This window comes from Anabrus simplex, chromosome 1 (genome assembly GCF_040414725.1).
Source record: "Anabrus simplex isolate iqAnaSimp1 chromosome 1, ASM4041472v1, whole genome shotgun sequence".
Classification (NCBI taxonomy): domain Eukaryota; kingdom Metazoa; phylum Arthropoda; class Insecta; order Orthoptera; family Tettigoniidae; genus Anabrus; species Anabrus simplex.
Genome location: NC_090265.1, coordinates 1,226,925,139 through 1,226,946,844, shown reverse-complemented (window position 1 = coordinate 1,226,946,844; position 21,706 = coordinate 1,226,925,139). Strand labels below are relative to the sequence as shown.

The 21,706-nt window shown below is 38.5% G+C and overlaps 1 protein-coding gene across 1 annotated transcript in view; it reads left to right on the top strand.

Annotated features, from left to right (window-relative positions):
• Positions 1–21,706, top strand: part of LOC136858563 (very long chain fatty acid elongase 7) — a 132,046-nt gene that overhangs the window by 70,722 nt on the left and 39,618 nt on the right. The window contains exons 5-6 of the mRNA XM_068228773.1: positions 7,894–7,950; positions 14,149–14,254. Of these exons, the coding sequence (XP_068084874.1) occupies positions 7,894–7,950; positions 14,149–14,254 (163 nt within the window). The remainder of the gene's footprint in view (positions 1–7,893; positions 7,951–14,148; positions 14,255–21,706) is intronic.

The following is a 21,706-nucleotide window of genomic DNA, read 5'->3' as shown; positions in this document are numbered from 1 at the left end:
ACAACACTCTTATACTACTTTTCTACTCAGTCTACTTAACAGCATCTTGCTTAGGGCGGATAACCATTCTTCTGGGCAAAGTACTCTCCCTCTCTTACCAAGACCTTCTTTCACTACACTACGTATTAACTATCTTACAAACAGTTCCTTATTCACATCACTACTCTGTTCATTCTTCCTTGAGACATATTACAATCATCTATAATTCCCCATACTCTACGCTTAATACATAATATACAACCTCCTTATAACTACTTCCCTACTCAATCTACTATAAAACATCTCGCTCAGAGCGGATTACCATTCCCATGTGTAATATCTTATCCCTCATCTAATTAAATTACCTACTCAGCCCGGCACATGCTCATATTCAAATTACCCATCCGTCCTTATCCTGTCTAATACTACTTATTAGAAACTCTTTGCACAATCATATCATTTCTAGTATTACATGCTTGTCTCTTAATACATTCACGTATACACAAATCTCCTCTTAATATTCAACCCTCTACCCTTCCGGCCTTAGAAATGTGGCACCGGCAAAAAAGAATCCCAGGGTCGCTAAACGGGTAAGACCCACAGAGATACCTTCAAATGATATAACTAACCTTAAATTATTGAGCAGGAAGGATAAGAGAGGAGATAAATTAAATAAAAAGGTCTGAATGAGAACCTTTTTGGTAAAAATACAAATTTATTAAATAAAAGATAAACATTGGCAAATAAAAAATAATCCCTTCACAAAATAAAGGAGTTTGGCTAACATTTCACTGTTCATGGATACGTCACTCATAACCTCCGGTCAACTATAACCATATTATAGTTTAGTTCATGTATAATTTGCTTAATTCACTCAATTATTCACTCCAAGCCACTAACTAGTGCCTTTATCTATTGAAATTCATCGGCCTAAATATCCGATCAATTTACTTCCATCATCAATTATTACCAGGAAAAACAACAATCTTATTAATGAATTCCAAATTCATCCAAATACATTTCACTTACTTGAACTCTTATTACATCTCATTATCATTTGCCGACATTAATTTAATCAACTTGTTCCTTTTACTAATACATCTCGGTTTTTATTATATTTGATTAGCACCATATTTCAAAAAATTATATAGTTGACCATTATTACATTGATTACTTTCATTAGAGCGACCTTTGAAATCAAGAAATAAATTCGAAATACCTCCTCTATACATGAACTCACTACTCCATATCCAATCACCCTTCTATCCATGAACCGTTGAAAAATATAAAGTTCTTTCTGTATATAAACACTTGAACTAGATAATGAATCACTAAATCATTATACTTTCAAAATTATTAAATTATTAAATTATTAACTTATCAAAAAATTATTATTATTAAAATTATTAAATCATTAAAATAAGTTTGATCATTGAATCATGAAGCTGTTAGAAATTATTAAATCATCCGAAATGTTACCTCTGTTAAAAACTAAACGTTGAAATTATTAACTCATTACATCTATTAAATCATTCATTAAATCAAAAAATTATTAAATCTAAAATTATTAAATCATAAAATTATTAAATCATTCCTTATATATCAGCTTCCTCCTCTCATCTATATACACTTAACACTGAACGCGACCGGATCGACAACTACTCCTGATGCAAATAAACTCAAGTTAACATTTTAATTTACCATTACGATATTACTTCATATATACATAATCATCTGTTTCACGAACACATAACATAAACAATCACCTTGTAGCGAAGGGACCTAAACTAATTTGAATTCCCACCAAAAACTTAATCTACACTGAATCTATGACAATAAGACAGAACCTTATTGCCTCAAACTCGCAACCACATGAAATTAATTCACATCAAACACAAAAGGTTGCAAATGCAAATCAAAGTTTGCGTTGTCAAATGCACAGTAAATACAAATCACATATGCAACAAAAACAAAATCAGTCATGTTCACAATTGCGAGGAAAATCATGTTCATTGACCTGGTTGGGAATCGAACCTCCGACCACCTGGATCGCAGCATTACAGTGACCTATAATTTCCTATCTTACAATGGACCATCACGAAATATTATTAAATCTTTAAACCTCAATGTGCTGTTCCTAAATCATTCAATCGGAATTATATAAAAAGTGACATTTATTCTTTCATTTTATAAACCTAAACAACGCAGAGCAAGTAAGAACATCTTACCTGAGAACGCGTCACATTCATTTATTTAACACGCACGGCAATCTTTCTGTCACCACAGACTAATATCTCTCCGTTCTAATTAACTTCATATGTTCCTCTCAAAAGTCGTCTTCCATATAACTTAGCTCCCTTTGGGCTACATTATCAATTATTCATTAGCATATAACGCATTCAATACACAATATTTATCTCACACTTCACATGTCTACTGGTGCAATTCTTACTAGGATTTATCATAACATATCGAGAAACATTTTACTTCATTTGCCGGCATTATATTCAAATCTCGTTCCATAATATCACCGGTTCGTTACCTGCTACTAGCGTTCGTATGTTAAAGGTCTTACTTCAAAGCTAATCTCAACCATATCACAAAAATTAATTATGTGACAGAATATCTACTTCCTAACAGCACATTTTCATTTACTGGTCAAATGCATGTTACTTATTGACGAAATAGACTCTAAATATCCACTGTAATGCGCATGACTGGTCACTGATGTCAATGAATTCTCCCTCGATGATTAAAATTATCCATGCAGCATGCCAAAAACTATCACTAGCCTATCCCAATGACTATAAAACACACACTGATTACCACCTATTCTGATTAACATATTTACACACACGAATATCATGTTAGAAGATCACACGTTATATACGATCATATCTCAACACACGTTTCTTATTATTATAGAAGATCATATCTCAACACAGGTTTCTTATCCTACACGTATTCGCTCCCCAAGGCATCCGTATTGAAATGCATTCCCTATATCTAGCTAATCCTTGCTACGTTGAAAAATAAAATTGAACTTAATCATTTCATGCAAGAAATTTATTTAAAAATTTACTGCAGCTAATCATGCATAGGTGAAAATAATATGAATCAGGAGGTACTTATCGAGTCCGGCGTTGCTCCCTGGTCAGCCGTACAGCGTTTTTGGTGCTCAGGTAGGCCCCATTATATGATTCACTCCATTATAATGGTAGCGTTAACGTGTGCATAAATGCCTTCCTCGACATCCATTTTCTTCACTCTTGCCTGATTCAACATTCCACACGACATCACTCGCATTTTTACACTAAAATTCACACAGGAAAATATACATGAATTATACACAAGTACACAATACACTCTTGCCTCAATTTAGTAAATACTCCGTCTCTGCAAACTTCGCGATTTCCGACACGTTGCACTGCAAAGTGTCCCGCGACTTTATACCATTTCGGTCCTTACTGTCCAACGAATAAGTTTATAACGTGAGACTTTATACCTCAAAATTCTTTGTTATTTATACTCCCAATTCTCTAGTAAAAATAAATCCAGCGGATTCAGTTATGCGTTCTCAATATAGTAGGTATTAGGCTGAGAAATGCTCAAAATTCCGTTCCACGGCGAACACTACACATCTCCATCCGAGTCGTCCCGAACCTAAAAGCAGAGTGAGCCTCCTGGTCTGCGTGTGGCTTCCTCTCGTACGCTTTCCACGTGGCATGGAGTTTAGGGAGTCCCATAATCAGTTGTGTAATATCCTGCCTTTATTACACACATTCATGGATTACAATAATTTACTGGGATATATCGTCTTAATTTTCCGGCTATGTAGGAGCCTAAATTTTTTTCTATGTTAACTCCCTGCGGATTTTTACTAATATTGGAGGGCTTTCATGTTGGCGTCCATATTTTTTCCACTCAGCCTCGAGCACGCTGTGCTTTGATTCATTGTTCAGAAGTCCTACCAACTTAAATTTTGAGTAGCTCTGTCACAGACTTTCTCTCTCTAGGGTGTAAGATTCCCTCTTATGCAGTCAAATGACCATGACACGTGTACTATCGGGCTACAAGCTTGAACAAGCGGGATTGCAACACACATCCAGCCTCTCGCGTAACTCAACTCCATTATTCCCGTAACTTTCTACCATAATTAATATTCTAGGCCAATGATATGACCCATTTGGGTTCAATACATATACCTTAATATATAATACAACACTCTTGTACAAATTTTCTACTCAATATACTTAACAGCATCTTGCTTAGGGCGGATAACCATTCCTCTGAACAAGATGCTCTCCCTCATTTGCCAAAACCTTCCTTCACTATTGCCTTTATTTTAATCCTACTTATTCCAATATATCGTGGTATTCCACCACTTTTGCCTATCTCTATCCACTTTTTACTCCCTTTATTTACAGCTTTTAAGACTCCATAAAATTTCTTGCTTCTGTGTTTGTTTATCACTAGCTCTGCTGCAGATAATCTATTTGCATTTTCGTTGACATTTCTGTAACAACACTAAGTTTACTGTCGTTACATCTCCGCATATCTATCATTTGGTTGCTTAATAGACTCTTGGAAATTTCTTTCTATTTGAGAACTTTTCCCAATTATACCTACGATTGGGTTCGTATTTAGTGTTTCATCACGCCACGGCTCGTTAGCCTGCGCCCTCCATCTGCCACTTACGTTTGGTACTGCGCAGACTCGTAACTATTTCGTTACAGCTAAGCTCAACAATCAAGGTCATTATCGGTTAGACATCTGTAGTGTACAGGCAGGATTGTGGAGGACTTGTGTATCTATTACTCCACTGTGGACTACGAGGAGAGGGTTGCTATAGACCCTGGGCAGGTTATTTACCATTATAAGGTTTAATAATGACTAACAACAGCGCTAAGGATCTACTCGTCAAGTTATTTAAATTATATAAATGTCTGCTGGTCTGGCAATTTGACTTTTCATCTTATTTCACATCGTGCCTTACTTTGTTGGTATGTGTCTCTAAGTTCTACAAGTGTGTAAATGTCGGACTAGGTTTCAAGAACTTTCTGGTCTGTCTATTTATCTATTTGTCCTGCTTATTTGAGCTCCAATATTTCATTTTAAGATGGCTTCCATAACGCCACCCTACCTTAATCTAGAGTTTTTTTAATTGTTAACCACAATTTAGCCATGTAGATCCTCTGTATACGGTATTGACATGCACCAGGTATGTTAAAGGTGTAACCTTGGTATAAATCTATATCTTATTTAAAGTGACCTATATTTGACGTGAACCGTGAAACAAAGCAATACAAGATTATTTTAATTGGTCGTACTTTATTTCCCGATTCAAGCTGTAAAATCGTGGTAATTTTCTACCCAATCCTCTCATTTTAAATTTACGTTTTGTTCCTCTTACTTTCGGGAATTGTTTCATGTTAGATGTTTCTCGTGTAATGGACGTGGTCCTTACTTTTTATCTGTCTTCTTGTTTATTCTTTTTCATCCTTGTGTGGTGTGTCATGTTTACTGTTTAATATATTTGTGACAGTGGTCATTATTTCTGGGTTGGTTTAGCTTTTGGAATGCTATTCGTTTACGTCCATTGCTCTCCGTTTTCTCAGTATGTTTCCTATTTTACAACATTTTTAAGAAAAATGCTGTAACTTGATTTATGTAGTTATGTTCAATACCTCAATTAATGGATCATTGGTTTTATCCTTATTTAACCATGTTGTTCTTAAGAAACTCTCACTTCGACACTACCATATTGGCACACGTTGACCTTCAGTGGTAAAGAAGAGCCGGAATTCGTTATCTGTTCATGCATCCCAATTACGGAAACACTCGAAAGTAATCGTATGCGTTCTTGTGTAATCAACCGTCTATGCATGTGATGGTGCATCTCTAGGCTAGCTGATACCGGTCATCGAGACTGCTGTAGGATAGCACAATTTGCTGTGGAGATAAGAGTAACTGTATCCAGATGTCACTTGCAGATGTTATGGGGTTCAGTAAATGCGTGGCACACTTGTCTTTGAGTCAGCTGAAGATGACACAGGAGACTTACGTAATTGTGATCACCTGGCACCTGCAGATTTCATTGCGTTCAGGAACAATAGAGTGACTATCCTTTGGTGTGAACTGTCTTGGAAGACTGCAACTTCCACGAAATATATGTGTACAATTAGATACCAATTGGATCCATCATCAGACCACAGTGAGATCTGAATACCCCACATGTCTAGGAATTATACGATCCAAACCTCCAAATTCTTGAAATCTACAGTGGACCCCTACTACACACCTCAAGTGTTGGTAATACAGAATAATGCCTCTACTAGAAATACTCTGCGTTCTGTGTCCTACCTTCACTTTGTTGTCTATCTGCCGGAGCATGGGTTGCGGGGTGGATGTTATGCATGTTCTTGATAACATTGTCGTAATAAATGGTATTTCACTACAAATGCACTGTGGAAGCCGTTCTGAAATCACAGATCACTGCAAAGTTAAACCTCGGTGGTGTGTATGATTATCTATCAATATACGTCCAAGTTCTTAACTTTGATGGTGAGAACTGAAACTTATACAAATTTAATTATTCCTATCACTCAGTACGTTCATTCACATTCTTCGTGCTATACGTATGTTGACTGCACGATAAGTTACAAGATTGTGAGCAACTGTAAAATGACCTCGATAATGTGAGATGGATAGTAGGCAATAGTATGATGATAAACGGGGTAAGAAGTCAGGTTGTGAGTTTCACAAATAGGAAAAGTCCTCTCAGTTTTAATTACTGCGTTGATGGGGTGAATGTTCGTTATGGGAATCATTGTCAGTAACTATAAGGAAAAGTCTCCATTGGGGTAATCACATAAACATGATTGTAAATAAAGGGTACAGATCTCTGCACAAGGTTATGAGGGTATTTAGGGGTTGCAGTAAGGATGTAAAGGAGAGGGCATATAAATCTCTGGTAAGACCCCAACTAGAGTATGGTTCCAGTGTATGGGGCCCTCACCAGGATTACCTGATTCAAGAACTGGAAAAAATCCTAACAGCAGCTCGATTAGTTCTGGGTAATCTCCGACAAAAGAGTAGCGTTACAAAAAATGTTGCAAAGTTTGGACTGGGAAGACTTGAGAGAAAGAAGACCAGCTGCTCGACTAAGTGGTATGTTCCAAGCTGTCAGTGGAGAGTTGGCGTGGAATGATATCAGTAGACGAATACTGTGAGTGGTACCTTTAAAAGTAGGAAAGATCATAATATGAAGATAAAGCTGGATTCAAGAGGACAAATTGGGGCAAATATTCGTCTATAGGAAGTGGAGTTAGAGACTGGAATAACTTACCAAGGGAGATGTTCAATACATTTCCAATTTCTTTGCAATCATTAAAACAGGCTAGGAAAACAACAGATAGGGAATCTGCCACCTGGGCGACTGCCTTAAATGCAGATCGGTAGTGATTGATTGATTGAAGATTCTACTGGCCGTATGTTTGTGGACTACATATAGGCCTATATTGTATACGTTCCCCTGTGTGAGTAAGCGTATAATATATTCGAGTTATCCCTTCCTGTCGTAACAGGAAAAAAAGGGGTAATCTCCAGAAACTCTCGATTAAGAACGTGGGTGGCAACCATTGGTCTCCTACCTGAGTCTGGTACTGATTCATCTTGTGCCAGGCTTCTCATTTCATCGTTTCTATACCAGATCCAATGGCCGTGCATCTTGCCTTAAGCCAATACCTTGTTTCTTCGCAAGACTGGCTACCTTCCATTTTCTTTAGTAATTAGAGTTAAGTAGAAATGGTTATCAAAACAATTATTATAACCAATCAACTACGAGTGATCTTTCTCTGTTCTAATACAACTTATAATTCAAATTATTATATATAATATTGTTTCTGATTTCAGGAAGTCTCCATAACGCGCTCCTATCACCTGTTGAAGGCTTATGATCTTCTGGATACTGTAAGTTTAAAATACAATTGTTTCAAATAATGTTTTACTGTAATTAATTTTCCGTTTCCTCGGCTGAAAGATCAGCGTAGCGGCTTTCGGCTCAGATGGTCTGGGTTCGATTGTTCATCAGGCAATGGATTTTAGCAACGGTTTGGTAGTTTTTCTCACCTAGGGACTGGATGTGTGTGTTTTTCTGAATAAACACCTCTCCATCTACCAACACACAACATACTGTACTACCAAGCACAACTGTAACACGCAATAGTGAATGCATAACTTTACGTAAGGTTGATGTCAGGGAGGTCGTCTTACGTGAAACTGGGTCAAATGGACAGGTAATACCTATCTTAAAGTAATTAGCAACATTTCCAGGATGAAGAAGGAAATGTTTTTGCCTTTCAGTATAATTTTGTCACTATAATTTTCTTCTGATAATCTTGTTGTAGCCTGAAGAAACGAAATTTATGGGAAGCGTCTCCTTCATGCCCGCATAGGCACAGTTAGATAATCATTGATTGTCTGTCCCAAAGATAGTAGGTTTTCGTCGCGACTGGCGTCATTTAGGGGTGTTTAAGTGTGAGTCTCGTTGGTCTTTACTTCGTTAGAGAACTTCTGCAGGACGAAGATTTGGCACTACAGAATGTAGTCAACAGAAAATGCTAGTAGTAGTAAAATCCATGAATTTGAGAGTGTGTTAAATAGATGGAAGGAATACAGTGAGGACCTCAGTAAAGTAGAAACAGTACAGCAAAGAATGATCCCCTGACACGGATTTGAAAAGGAACCAAAATTCCACCTCTATATGCTGTACTTAAAGGGACATTTCGCATTTTGGCGTTTTTCAGAAAGTGTTAATACATTTCACCAAAGTTATTTAGTAGATCATGAATGTGGAAGACAATTTTTATACTGTAATACTGTATATAGAAGTACTGGAAAATCCAGAACCTGAACATGCAGCTTTGCTTGCTTCAGTGTTTGCCCCTGAACAAGCTAGGTTTGCCCGAGGTAAAGGCACAAGAGGGGAGATATTAAACATCCACATGTTGATCGAAAAGAAAAAAAAAGGAAATTAAAATTTTCACTCTTCATCAGCCATTTAGACTACCTGGAGGCCTTTGATTGTTTTCAGTTGGACAAAATACGGTATTTTTGAAATGCGTGTTGCTGATATCTGGTTTGGCTAATAAGGAATTTGTAGGCAGCCAACTCAGCTATGGTCAAAAATAAATGGCAAACGGTGTGGAAATTTCACGATCCAAAAAGGTGTTTGCGAAGGCTGTATACCATCACCAGTGCCCTTCAACATATATGGCGAGTACATCATGAGAGTTGAACTTGTGGAATGGGATAGCGGATTTCTTGTTGATTATAAGTAAATGACCAACATAGCCTACGTAATGCAGACAGATGTGCAGATCATCATGGACATTTGCAACACGATGTGGAGATATGGCATTTGGACTGCTGACTGGGTTGCATCCATTAAGCTTTAATCCAACCTTTAAGTACTGTATATACAGCAGGATCTTAAGTGCATGTGAAATGAGGGCTAAGGTCCTGTAATTATCACGATTGGCTGTGGAACTTTTTCTTGCCCAGAGGGACAAAAATAGATGCAACCCAGTGCACACATTGCCATTGATGACACGAAAATGGCTGGAATAATTTCTTGCGTCCAAAACGTCAGTGGTCAAATCGGACAATAAATTAACATGAACAAGACCAAAATACTAATGTTCATAAAAACCAGAACACTTTGAAAGACTAGAGATAGGAAGTTCATATTCACATGACATGTGCATTAGTATGTTTTGAAGAAATGATTAGCATTTGAACCATGTTGGCCGTCAGGTTCAAGGTCCACATCGATACATCGGCGCACCACCCCCGACTGTTAAAATGTGCCTGCGGCTTTCGTTGTCGCTATAAACCGAGGATAATGGATCAGTGTGACTTGAGCAGACGTGCAGGATGCCTCGCAGATGCATGCGAGAACCGTACCGTCAAATGAGTGAGTTTGAAGGAAGGCGCAATATTGGCATGAGAGAACGTGATGCATCCATCCCGGAAATTGCTGCTCGTGTGGGAAGAAGTGTGCCTGCAGTGCAACCTATGTGTACAGAATGGTCCACAGAAGGCCGAAGAACACGACGAGGTGGGTCTGGTCGCACCACCCACACTACACCCCTAGAAGAAGACACCTCACCCGAATGGCATTGCAGGACAGATCTGCGTCCTCCTCGGCTCTGGCGCAACAATGGAACAGTGTAGCACATCGTACACTGTCCACTTCACCGCCCACATTTGACTATTGTGCATAAACACGCTCGGCCAGGAACAAGAATGAAAGCAGATAGTGTTTTCGGACGAATCCAGGTTCTCTTTGTTTGAAAATGATGGCCGCATTTTGGTTCGCCGCAGACAGGGGGAGAGGCATCACATTGACTGCATTCGCACAAGACATACAGCGCCAAATCAAGGCCTTATGATATGGCGTGCTATTGGGTACAACCACAAATCACAGTTGGTGCGTTTCCAGAACACTGTGACCAGTTTTACCTACGTGAATGACATCCTGCGATCCGTAGCCATACCCTTTTTACACGACACCCCATACGCCATATTTCAGCAGGACAATACGCGACCACATGATGCTGTACGAACACGTGCCTTCTTGTCACAGGATGCCAGACTGTTGCGCTGGCCCGCCCAATCACCGGACTTGTCGTCAATCGAAAATGTGTGGGATATGGTGGGAAACGACGGGTGTGGCGCTGTGACCCAATGCCAACCACCAAAGATTAACTGTGGAACCAGATAAATGCAGCATGGATGGCTGTACCCCAGGACGTCATTCGCGCCTTATACGCGTCAATGCCATGTCGCATGGAACAAGTTATCAGTGCCCGTTGAGGACCAAGTCCCCACTAGGCAACAGGACTCATGCTGAACCTAGATGACTGAAATACTAATCGTTTCTGCAGAACATACTAATGAACATGCCCTGTGAATATGAACTTCCTATCTCTAGTCGTTCAAGATGTTCTATCTTTTATGAACATGAGCGTAATTATTTTGGTAGAAGAGATAAATTAACCAGCACAAACGTTTTCATGGAATCGGAGAACGTCTCAGAAATGATATACCTTGGTTCAGTCATTTCCAGATCAGGTAGCTGTGTTCCTGAGTCTAAGAGAACAGCTATGGCCAAAAACGTAATGGCGAATTTGTCCCATTTCTGGAAGGGTTGCTTGTCTTGCTACCACAGAAAATTAGAGTAGTATCAAGTCTAGTATTTTCAGTGTTCCTCCACGGCAACGAGAAGTGGGTTCTTCGTGCCATAGAACTGAAAAAAGCTATTATTTTGAAATTTAAATAATAATAATAATGCTATTTGCTTTACGTCCCACTAACTACTTTTTCGGTCTTCGGAGACGCCGAGGTGCCGGAATTTAGTCCCGCAGGAGTTATTTTACGTGCCAGTAAATCTACCGACACGAGGCTGACGTATTTGGGCACCTTTAAATACCACCGGACTGAGCCAGGATCGAACCTGCTAAGTTGGGGTCAGAAGGCCAGCGCCTCAAACGTCTGAGCCACTCAGCCCGGCTATATTTTGAAATTTAGTGCTGGGGAAGAATGTTATACTTACCATGGACAGCACTTCTCACCAATTATTCCTAGTTCGTCCTCAGAATCAGATTTCCATCAATATTTAAACAAAGAGTTTTACAACTACTTACATGACGAATAGCTCTCTTTCTGAACCTTTCTTCTATCTCTTCACTAATTGCGGACACGAGTCAGTTAAGCCTGGATCACATTTATGGCTTACTCAATGCTCTTTGTGTATTTGGAAGTACGGATATAACAAATTTCCTGACTTTGAGGACGGTATTTTTAAGAGAGAAGTGAGAATATTTATTTAAATGCAAAAGTATTGTTTTCAAATATTAAGTAAAATTTAATTTGGAAATGAATTGCGAAGGGCGCCATAAAAGGGCACCTCGGGTGCCGCGTTGGACAGGGCTACTAGGTCATCAACCTCTCCTGATGATATTAATTTAACTGTACGTAATCTGACGTGCATACTAATGGATAGCTTCATTTCTCTAAAAACGCTGTAATTGACTTCTTGGGAAACACTGCTCCTGGTTTCTCCCGTTATCTGTTCCCTATCTGAACAAGAAAAACACTGTACTCCTCAAGCACGGTCCGTCGTGTTCTTACGAAATACTGTACGCCTCAAGCACGAAAATCGTCTGTAGCCTCGAGCACGTACGCCTTGAGCACGCTCCCAATTCCTCGACTCGAGCTCTATGGTGCTTTACTGTTAGCGCACCTGCATAAGAAAGCACTTGATTATCTTTTTCTACCAATAATAGGAATATTTCATTAGACTGATTCAACCATCTTCTTGGGTTGGTTGCGTGATTGTCCTACAAGGTGGAAAACAATCGTTTCCAATGGGATAGTGGAAATGCACGAAATTGCTCCTCCAATCCACTGGCATCGTGTTAAATTGCAAGATAATCCTGCAGACCTAGTCTCAAGAGGCCCTGAACAGAATGTTTTCAAGAGCAATGCTCTGTGGAGGAATGAGCTCCCTTGATTACGCTACGACCCTTCATCTAGTCTTAGAAAATTCCTACCAAGTTTATCAAGAACGCTGAGCAAAGGATGTCGACGTTACTCATCATCACCCAAGATGATTTCTGCCTTTAGAAGATTCTCAACACTGATCACTTACTTAGAACAATGAGTTATTGTCTATGATTTGCCTATAATTTGCAAAAATGGCCACATACGCGTGACACATCTGCCTTGAAGAAATAAAAAATAGCTTAAGCCTTCGGTATTTCCATCAAAACAGTCCAAATGAATTATTATTTTAAGAACAAAATCGTACTACTGAAAAATGTGTTCATCCAGTCAGTAAGCTTAAATGTTTGTATCCGATTCTGGATCAAAATGCTTACCTTCGTGTTGGAGGGAGATTGTTCAGTGCATCGATATCTTACAATGCCATGCACTAACTTATCCTACCACCTGATCATTACTTTACTAAGCTTGTTATAAACAACGATCATCAAAGTCTACTTCATGCTGCACTACAGCTGCTAATAGCATCCCTGAAGCAAAGATACTGGATATCAAGTAATCGTCAATTTGTGTAAATGTGCACTCACTCTTGCCTTACATATTTTAAGTTAAAGGCATCAACTGCTCAGCAAATGACCGCTATTCGTCCGGAGGAACGAGTCATACACACAAGGCCATTCCTGACCACCGGAATATGTTATGCAGGGCCTTTCCTGAGAAAACTTTATGACGAAGTAATGAAATAGGCAAGGTCTATAATGATGTTTTCACAGTCATGTTTCACTACTACAGCTGTTCGTCTCGAGGTAGTAACAGAGCTCACATCAGAAGCATTTATCTCTGCCCGTCATCGGTTCACATCACGGAGTGGATGTTCACTCTATATATACAGAGACAACGGCACCAATTTGGTCGGCACATGCAAGCAACTGAAATAACATCTATTGTTCTTTATCAATCCAGAAAAAAAGGAAGAAAATTACTGAAGCTACATCAATGAACGGGATTACATGGCACTGCATTCTGTCATCCGCACCTTACTTTGGTAGTGCTTAGGAACCGTGGTTAAATCACTCAAGTATCATCTCCGAAGAACAATAGGCAACACAATACTCAAATTTGAAGAGCTAACGACTCTTTCTTCCCAAATAGAAGCCTGCCTGAATTCTCGCCCATTATCAAGAATCAGTGAAAATTCCTCAGATTCTTCCAACCTTACTCCATCCCTTTTCCTAATTAATGAACCAATCACTGCTTTACCCGACAATGACCTCATTCACCATCCCACCAGTTGTCTTACCAAATGGCAACACGAAAGATATCACAACGCATTTGGCTGAAATGGTATGAGGAATACCTGGCACTGCAAACAAAGGCTACTAATAAACAACATTCATATTCACCCTGTATTATACATCTGTGGCCCTGGCAATGCTTAGCCAGCCAGCTTTGCAGTTAAGGCTGATACGTACTGCACAGTGACTACCAGTGTAGAGAGATATCTATTTTTGTCGCATACCTGTACTCATTTTCAGCTAAAAACCATTTTAAAACGTAAAACCTTGTACCACATTTAATGTAATCTACGTATTTTGGTTTCAGGTATTTCACGTGTTACGTAAAAAGGATTCCCACATCTCCTTCGTCCACGTGTACCATCATATCGGGATGTACTTTGCAACGTGGGTGTCAGTTAAATTCTTGCCTGGTAAGAATTTTTGTCCCTATCTTCTGAACTTAACTAAAATAATTTAACTCATTTGTAAGGAAACAGTAGACGAAAAACAGACGTAAAATAATTCTACTGGATATACGAATCACAAGCCAAGGTATATAATAATTTCATGTGGTTATTCCCAGTCTGGTGAAGCTCTTGTAAGGCGGACTGTTCAGCGAGGGTGAGCTGAATCTGCCGTGTATTGAACTGCGTGTTTTTGTAGTGGAGGATAGCGTTTTGTGTGGTGTGTGAATTGGAGGGAGAGTACAAGCACCCAGTCTCCGAGCCAGGAGAAATAATCATTTAAATCGGCCGGGCATTGAACACGGGGCCATCTGAACCGAAGACGACTACGCTGTCCATTCAGCCAAGGAGCCGAGCGTGTATAAACTCTTTCGCATGACTGACACTTGATTATCTGGGGACCGACTCGTAATAAATATGGATGGTATTATAGGTGGTGGGTGTATACATTATTTAGACCAGTTCGCTAAATAATTTTGCTGTGACAGGCTTCTTGAGATACATGATGATAATAATCTAACATGTATTCACAAGTACTATTTCAAAATTTACAAAATGTCCCTAAGTGAGATGGCAAGGAGAATAGTTACGTTACAATAGAAATGAAATAAAACAGCCAATTTAAATCGCAACTAATGAGATATCACATGAAACATACCTAACCTTCTTTAACTATTAAGTTCATGCTTTATTGCATTGTAATTATTATTTCCAAATTTAACATTAATCACTATATTTAGACAACATGAGGATGGTTTGGAGCAACTCCTGCCGTAAAATGAACCTTTAAATAATATTATTTATGTGTACATGTGATTTTTAAGGTATATATAAATTCACTCTCTGTATAAGGTTTTCATATTTTGCATAGTGAGAAAGAGGAAGTATTCTTTGTGTGCAGTCGAACAGGTGGTACGTGAACAATGTCAGCCGCAGAGCTCACAAACACAGTCGCTGGATACCTGGTGAAAATCTTCCTTGTTACAAATACGATGATGAAAGCCGCGCATTGCTCCTCTCGTGTAGAGGTGACGTAGCTCAAAATTGGCTGCTTTCTATTCATAATTGTTTCTGGCGGTAGTATTAAAGAATTCTGGGTCTATTTCTGCAGTTTTTTGGAGTCGCTCGTCCAGGAGACTTCTGGTAGCTGGAGTTGGTTGTCCTCGTTTCTACCGTCAAGGTAATTTACCCCAGACTAGTCAGCCGCTCCCAGGCATGCTCAGTTCGAACTATGATAAATAATATCTTAAACATATATACAGCCTGGATTTTGATGGGAAACACATAAGTCATATGGACACGGCAAGGTCAACAAAAAGCTATAAACAAATCAAGACTACTGGGACGTAAAACAAATAACATTATTATATTATTATTAACAAAGCAAGACGAAGCATGACGTCATTTAGAGGAAACATCTGTTTATTGAAAATGAACAAGAAAATATGAAAAATAGCAAAACAATAAGTATCAAAACTATAAAAAATTACAAGACCCAGAATTATTCTCTCAGCATGATAAAGTCCATCTTGAGAATCAAAATATATCATACAAATATTCAAGTGTATACCGTCACACATACTTAACATTACAAAGCAAAATTTCTTGAAGGTTATTAATTTTACACTTTGGCTAGCTGCTCGCACCACGCTCCTGGCTTTGTTTTTGTTAACACTTTCAACTTTAGATGAGTACGTTCCCCTTTCCTACACACTTGACATTGCAGTGGGGGCCCTTAACTTTAAGAAAAGACGTGATTTAATGCGCAAAGGGGAGACAAACACTAATCTAACTGTACAAAATAAACACACTGAGTGGTAAAACAGCCTACGCACAAATATATATACCTCAATCATGAGCAACCTCATGAGTGCAACAAAACACAGTGGATCTAAACCACACATAACAAAATCACATAAATGCCAAATATACACATTTAAAGAAACAAAAACATGATGTCATATTTTCCAGGACTCACCAAGAAAAGCATGCGGCATTTGCGCAACATTCACTCACCCAAAGTCTCGGTGGACAAATACAAGGAAATTGTACACTTTAAGCAACACTTCCTATTCAACGTAGGTTCCTGAAAGAAATTACATGACACAAAATCAATCAACTGGTGGACTTTATAACGACACGCAAAAATCAACGTGGGTTCCTGAAATAAATTATATGACACAAATTTATAAAAATAACAGAATAGGCTTTAACTTTCAACACATAATTCAACGTTGGTTCCTGAAAAAGATTATATGGCACAAAATATTCCTCAGCGCGATTGTATCATAAAAGAAAATCCAAACTAAACGTTGCGATATAAAAACTACGTCTATTGCAACAACCGTAGTGAGATGGACAACCAATAAAAATCATCACGAATATAGGCCGCTAAAAATAAAACTCTCCTCGGTAGACACACATATCACCCTCGCCCACAACACGGCGAAATGACTAAAAAGCAGAGATTAAAACTCCCAAAATAATGCAGCAAATATAAAAAACAAGGTCAAACAATTTATACACGTTGCTCAACAGTCTATCCGAGGCAAGTCACACAATCATGAAACTGAAGGTCTTTCAAATGTGGAACGCGTCCTCTTACTCATAATCACGAAATATCACACATGTCCTAAAGCTGCCAAAACTGATACAAATACAAATGACGACGTCTAACACAAGCTCGCATGAAAAGAAACAACGCCACGCTGGTCACCAATCAAAGCGTAGGGCTCATAAAGTTAAACATGAATAGTAAAGTGGCCAACTCTGTAATAATACCATAACCTGAAACTAAGAAATTGCCACATAAACAATCGATCACGTCTGAACATCTGAAAGTTACTGAAATATTTTATCCTTACAACTTAAGAAAGTCGCATCAATAATAATAATAATAATAAATTTACAGAAACTTGATTCTAATATTCGGAACTTGGAATACGAAACTGCGTTAGAGTAACTCGTGAATCAATCACTAATTTACACTCATCTTTATATTCAAATAATCATGAAGATGACGCTACCAAACTTTCTGGATCCAAACTCCACCATCTCACACATTCTCATTCACACATCATTCAATAAATCCCAGAAAACGTGACGGCATGTTTCCGTACACTTTGAGCTCCCATAAATAATACTTTAATCTAGTCCTTTCTGACTTTAATTTAAATCCTTATTTAGAGTTACATTTAAGCCCAGAGACGTGCACTGTGTCTCAACATCAAACCAAACAAATCAAAAATATACATAAGCCTAAAAACAAGAAACTGTCTCGTAAAAGAAATTACATTAACCACTCAGCTAAAAAATCTAAATAAGATGAAAGGAAATCAAGCTGTGACCTGCAATCGGTCCACATTTACGTTACAATTATATTTACATTTACAAGCTTCCTAACATTTACTTTAATAGGACGTAGTCCTTCAAACAATAGCTAACTCTACTCAAATTACATATCCAAGAAATCCTATCCCGTTTTGCTACATTAAAACACGTGCACACATACATAATTACATTAAAAATTTAGTACTCATCTATTTCGTTGACTTATCGCCACCTGCCTTCGGGACACCACGGTGTAGAAAACTGGGTCATGATTAACCTGCCAGTTACTAGACTAATACAGCCGAGGTAATTTCCTCTGAGCGTCAAAAACCAGTTCCCATTCTGTCGCGGAACAACTCTTCTTATACTATCCCCTAACTAGGTCAAATATTTCCCATTTAAATGCTGGACTGGAAATAGTGAAGTTTGTGTCCTCGAAAAATCTATCTAAACAGCCAGGCTATTATGCACTGAAATGATTATCTGAAACTGTTCTTTCCCTCTGGAAATCGAAAGACATTTGCTGTTCACCCAATGTTTAAAATCTTGAAGACTTATATGCTGTCTGAGTGTCTTCGACAAAAGTAACAAGCCCCCACAGAATCAAGGTGCAAAAGTTCTGACCCGCACTCGCGTAAATAACACTTCTTCTCACGACGTTACCTCCACAGAATCTTGCCGAATAAAAGGGTAGCTAGCCCACGCCCTAGTCGCTTCTAACAATTCGTCCTCTCAGGCGCTGTTGTATGCCTGTTTGGGGCCATCACTTACATAGACCAATGCCTAGCCATAATGACGGTGACGCTATCATATCATTGGTTCAACACATCACGTACCTGACGCTTACTTCAAACGTATCCTGCAAGCTGGTCCTGGCCGTTGGAGTTCCATTGTTACCTTGTTCTGCTTTGTGTACGTCATGTCAAAATCCCTCCTTCTAAATATAGCTGGTGAGCAAATAGACCTGACCTCCAAGCTTCCTGTAGAAATCTCACTTCAAAAGCTTCTCTAGCCTCTCGCCGGGTTTCCGAAAGACTAAGTCGTCAGTATACTTCAGATTGCGTACTACATTTCCACCTATTATCGTTGATATCTTTATGTCCAGGGTTTCTTTTATTTATTTCGTTGTTTACACTCTGTGATGTGATTTTCTTTGTCTTCTGGAGACTGAGGATTTCATTCACCCCTTCAAGTTTAATATGAGTTACATAGGTTTGAGCAATACTATAGTAGTTTATATGGATCACCTACTGAAAGGTTCAAAGTGCCAGGGAGGGATTCAGTTAGGTGGAAATGCAGTAAGCAGTCCGGCCTATGCTGACGACTTGGTCTTTATGGCAGATTGTGCCGATAGCCTGCTGTCTAATATCTTGGAACTTGAAAATAGGTGCAATGAGTGTAATTAGTCTTTCAAAATCTAAATTGATGTCAGTAGTTGATAAATTCAACAGAACTGAATATCAGATTGGTTATACAAAGCTGGAACAGGTAGATAATTTCAAGTATTTAGGATGTGTGTTCCACCAGGGTGGTAATATTGTAAGTGAGTTTGAATCAGGGTGCAGTAAAGCTAATGCAGTGAGCTAGAATTTGCGATCAAAAGTATACAGGAAGTCAGCTCCCGGACGAAACTATCTTTACATCCGTCTGTTTTGAGATCAATTTTTCTTTACGGGAGTGAAAGCTGGGTGGACTCAGGATATCTTATTCATAAGTTAGAAGTAACAGACATGAAAGTGGGGAGATTGATTTCTGGTACAGAAAGGTAGGAACAATGGAAGGAGGGTACTTGGAATGAGGACATAAAGGCTAAGTTAGGAATGAACTCGATGGATGAAGCTATACGCATAAACCGGCTTCGGTCCTGGGGTCATATGATGCGAATGGAGAGGATAGGTTATCTAGGACAATAATGGATTCTGTTATTGAGGCTAAAAGAAGGAGAGGGTGGCCAAGACGACGAGGGTTAGACTCAGTTTCTAATGATTTAAAGATAAGAGGTATAGAACTAAATGAGGCCACAACACTAGTTGAAAATCGAGGATTGTGGCGACATTTAGTAAATGCACAGAGACTTGCAGACTGAACGCTGAAAGGCATAACGGGCTATAATGTATGTATGTATGTATGTATGTATGTATGTATGTGTAATATCAATCAACAAACGCATAGTGAACACAAGAAATAAGCACATTATGCTGAATCTGAAAACACATGTTCACCAAAAGTTTCATAATACGACCATAAACACTATCTCCACAAATCCGCAAGCAAAACTACGGAAATTTTCCCTCGACATACTTCTAAGTGCTTTATTTACACGAAATATGTATTTAAATTGTTATTAAATAATTGAACTACGGTTCGGAACCGTAGAAATGTAAGTTAACGGTACAGATATGATGACATTCATTTGTCATGTTCAAGTAATCACAATCTGGTTACATTTATCCTATAAGTCACACATTATTCATAATCTGATATCAAACACTCAGATTTGTTACATCAGGCGCAAGAAGAGTCCAGTTATAACTTACAAATAAATAAGGTAATCACAAAACAATACACAGATAGATTCCAAATCGTACCCTTTTGTCCAAATATATTAGAAGAAAGATATCACAAATAACACCCACAACGCAGAAAATTACTGTTAAAAATATTATTTTGTCGTAATGTTATGTATCTCAGAAGAATCTTCTGTTGTTAACACGTTATTATGAAAAAGTGTCTAACGCATGGCAACTCAAAAAATAGAGTGTAGGCCTATATTCAATTAGCCGGTAGAAGAACAAGAGGTCATCTCAAGGGTGTAGTCTCTGGCTAGATAGTGGACCTCATTAATCAATCATAGAAGTATTTGGATATCGCAGAGTTTCTAGTCGCAGTTGTAATTTTTTCATTTGTTAGTTATTCGACATGAAGACACTGGAAGCTATCAAATAGACTTCATTATGATTAGACAGAGATTCAGAAACCAGGAGTTGGATTTCAGAATTTTCCCAGGAGCAGATGTGGACTATGACCACAAATTGTTGGTCATAAAATGCCATATCTGAAGTAGAAGAAATTAAAGGAAGGAATGCAATGAGATGGGATATTGACAAGTTCAAAGAAAAGAGTATGAGGGATTGTTTCAAGCAACATGCTGCACAAGGACTAAATAAAAAGGCAGAACGAAACACAATGGAGGAAGAATATATTGTCGTGAAGAATGAGATCAGTAGGGCTGCTGAAGAAAGGTTAGAAAGATAATAATAATAATAATAATAATAATAATAATAATAATAATAATAATAATAATTTTACGTCGCACTAACTCTTTTAAGGATTTCTGAGACGCAGGAGTGCCGGAATTTAGTTCCGCAGGAGTTGTTTTACGTGCCAGTAAATCTACCGACACGAGGTTGACGTATTTGAGCACCTTCAAATACCAACGGACTGATCCAGGATCGATTCTGCCAAGTTGGGGTCAGAAGACCAGCGCCTCAACCGTCTGAGTCACTCAGCCCGGCGGTTAGAAAGAAAGGAAAGGTCAACTAAGATTCAATAGATAATTCGTAATAGACCTGATTGACATACGGCGAAAGTAATACAGTGCAGAAAGTGAGGAGGGCAGTAAAGAATACGGGTGATTAAAGAATGAAGTAGCCAGAAAGTGCAGGACAGCTAAGGAAAAATGGATGAAGGAGAAGTGCAAGGATGTTGAAGGTTATATGGTCCTAGGAAAGGTATATGCCTTTAGAGAAAAGAAAACTAGGTATATGAACGCTAAGAGCTCAAGTGTAAAACTATTGCCTGTTAAAGAAGACAAAGCAGAGAGATGGCAGAAACATACCCAACAACTGTATCGATGGAAAGAAGTAGATCTTATGGTTCTGGAACAAATAGAGTTTGTTGATGCTGATGAAATGGGAGACCCAATTTTGAGGTCAAATTCGACAGAGATTTATGAGACCAAAATAGGAACAAGGCACATGGAATGTATGATGACTGTCTTAGAGCAACCAGCACATGGCGAGGTTATTCCATTTAGTGTGTAAGATGTATGATACAGGAGAAGTGCCATCCGATTTTAGGAAGAATATT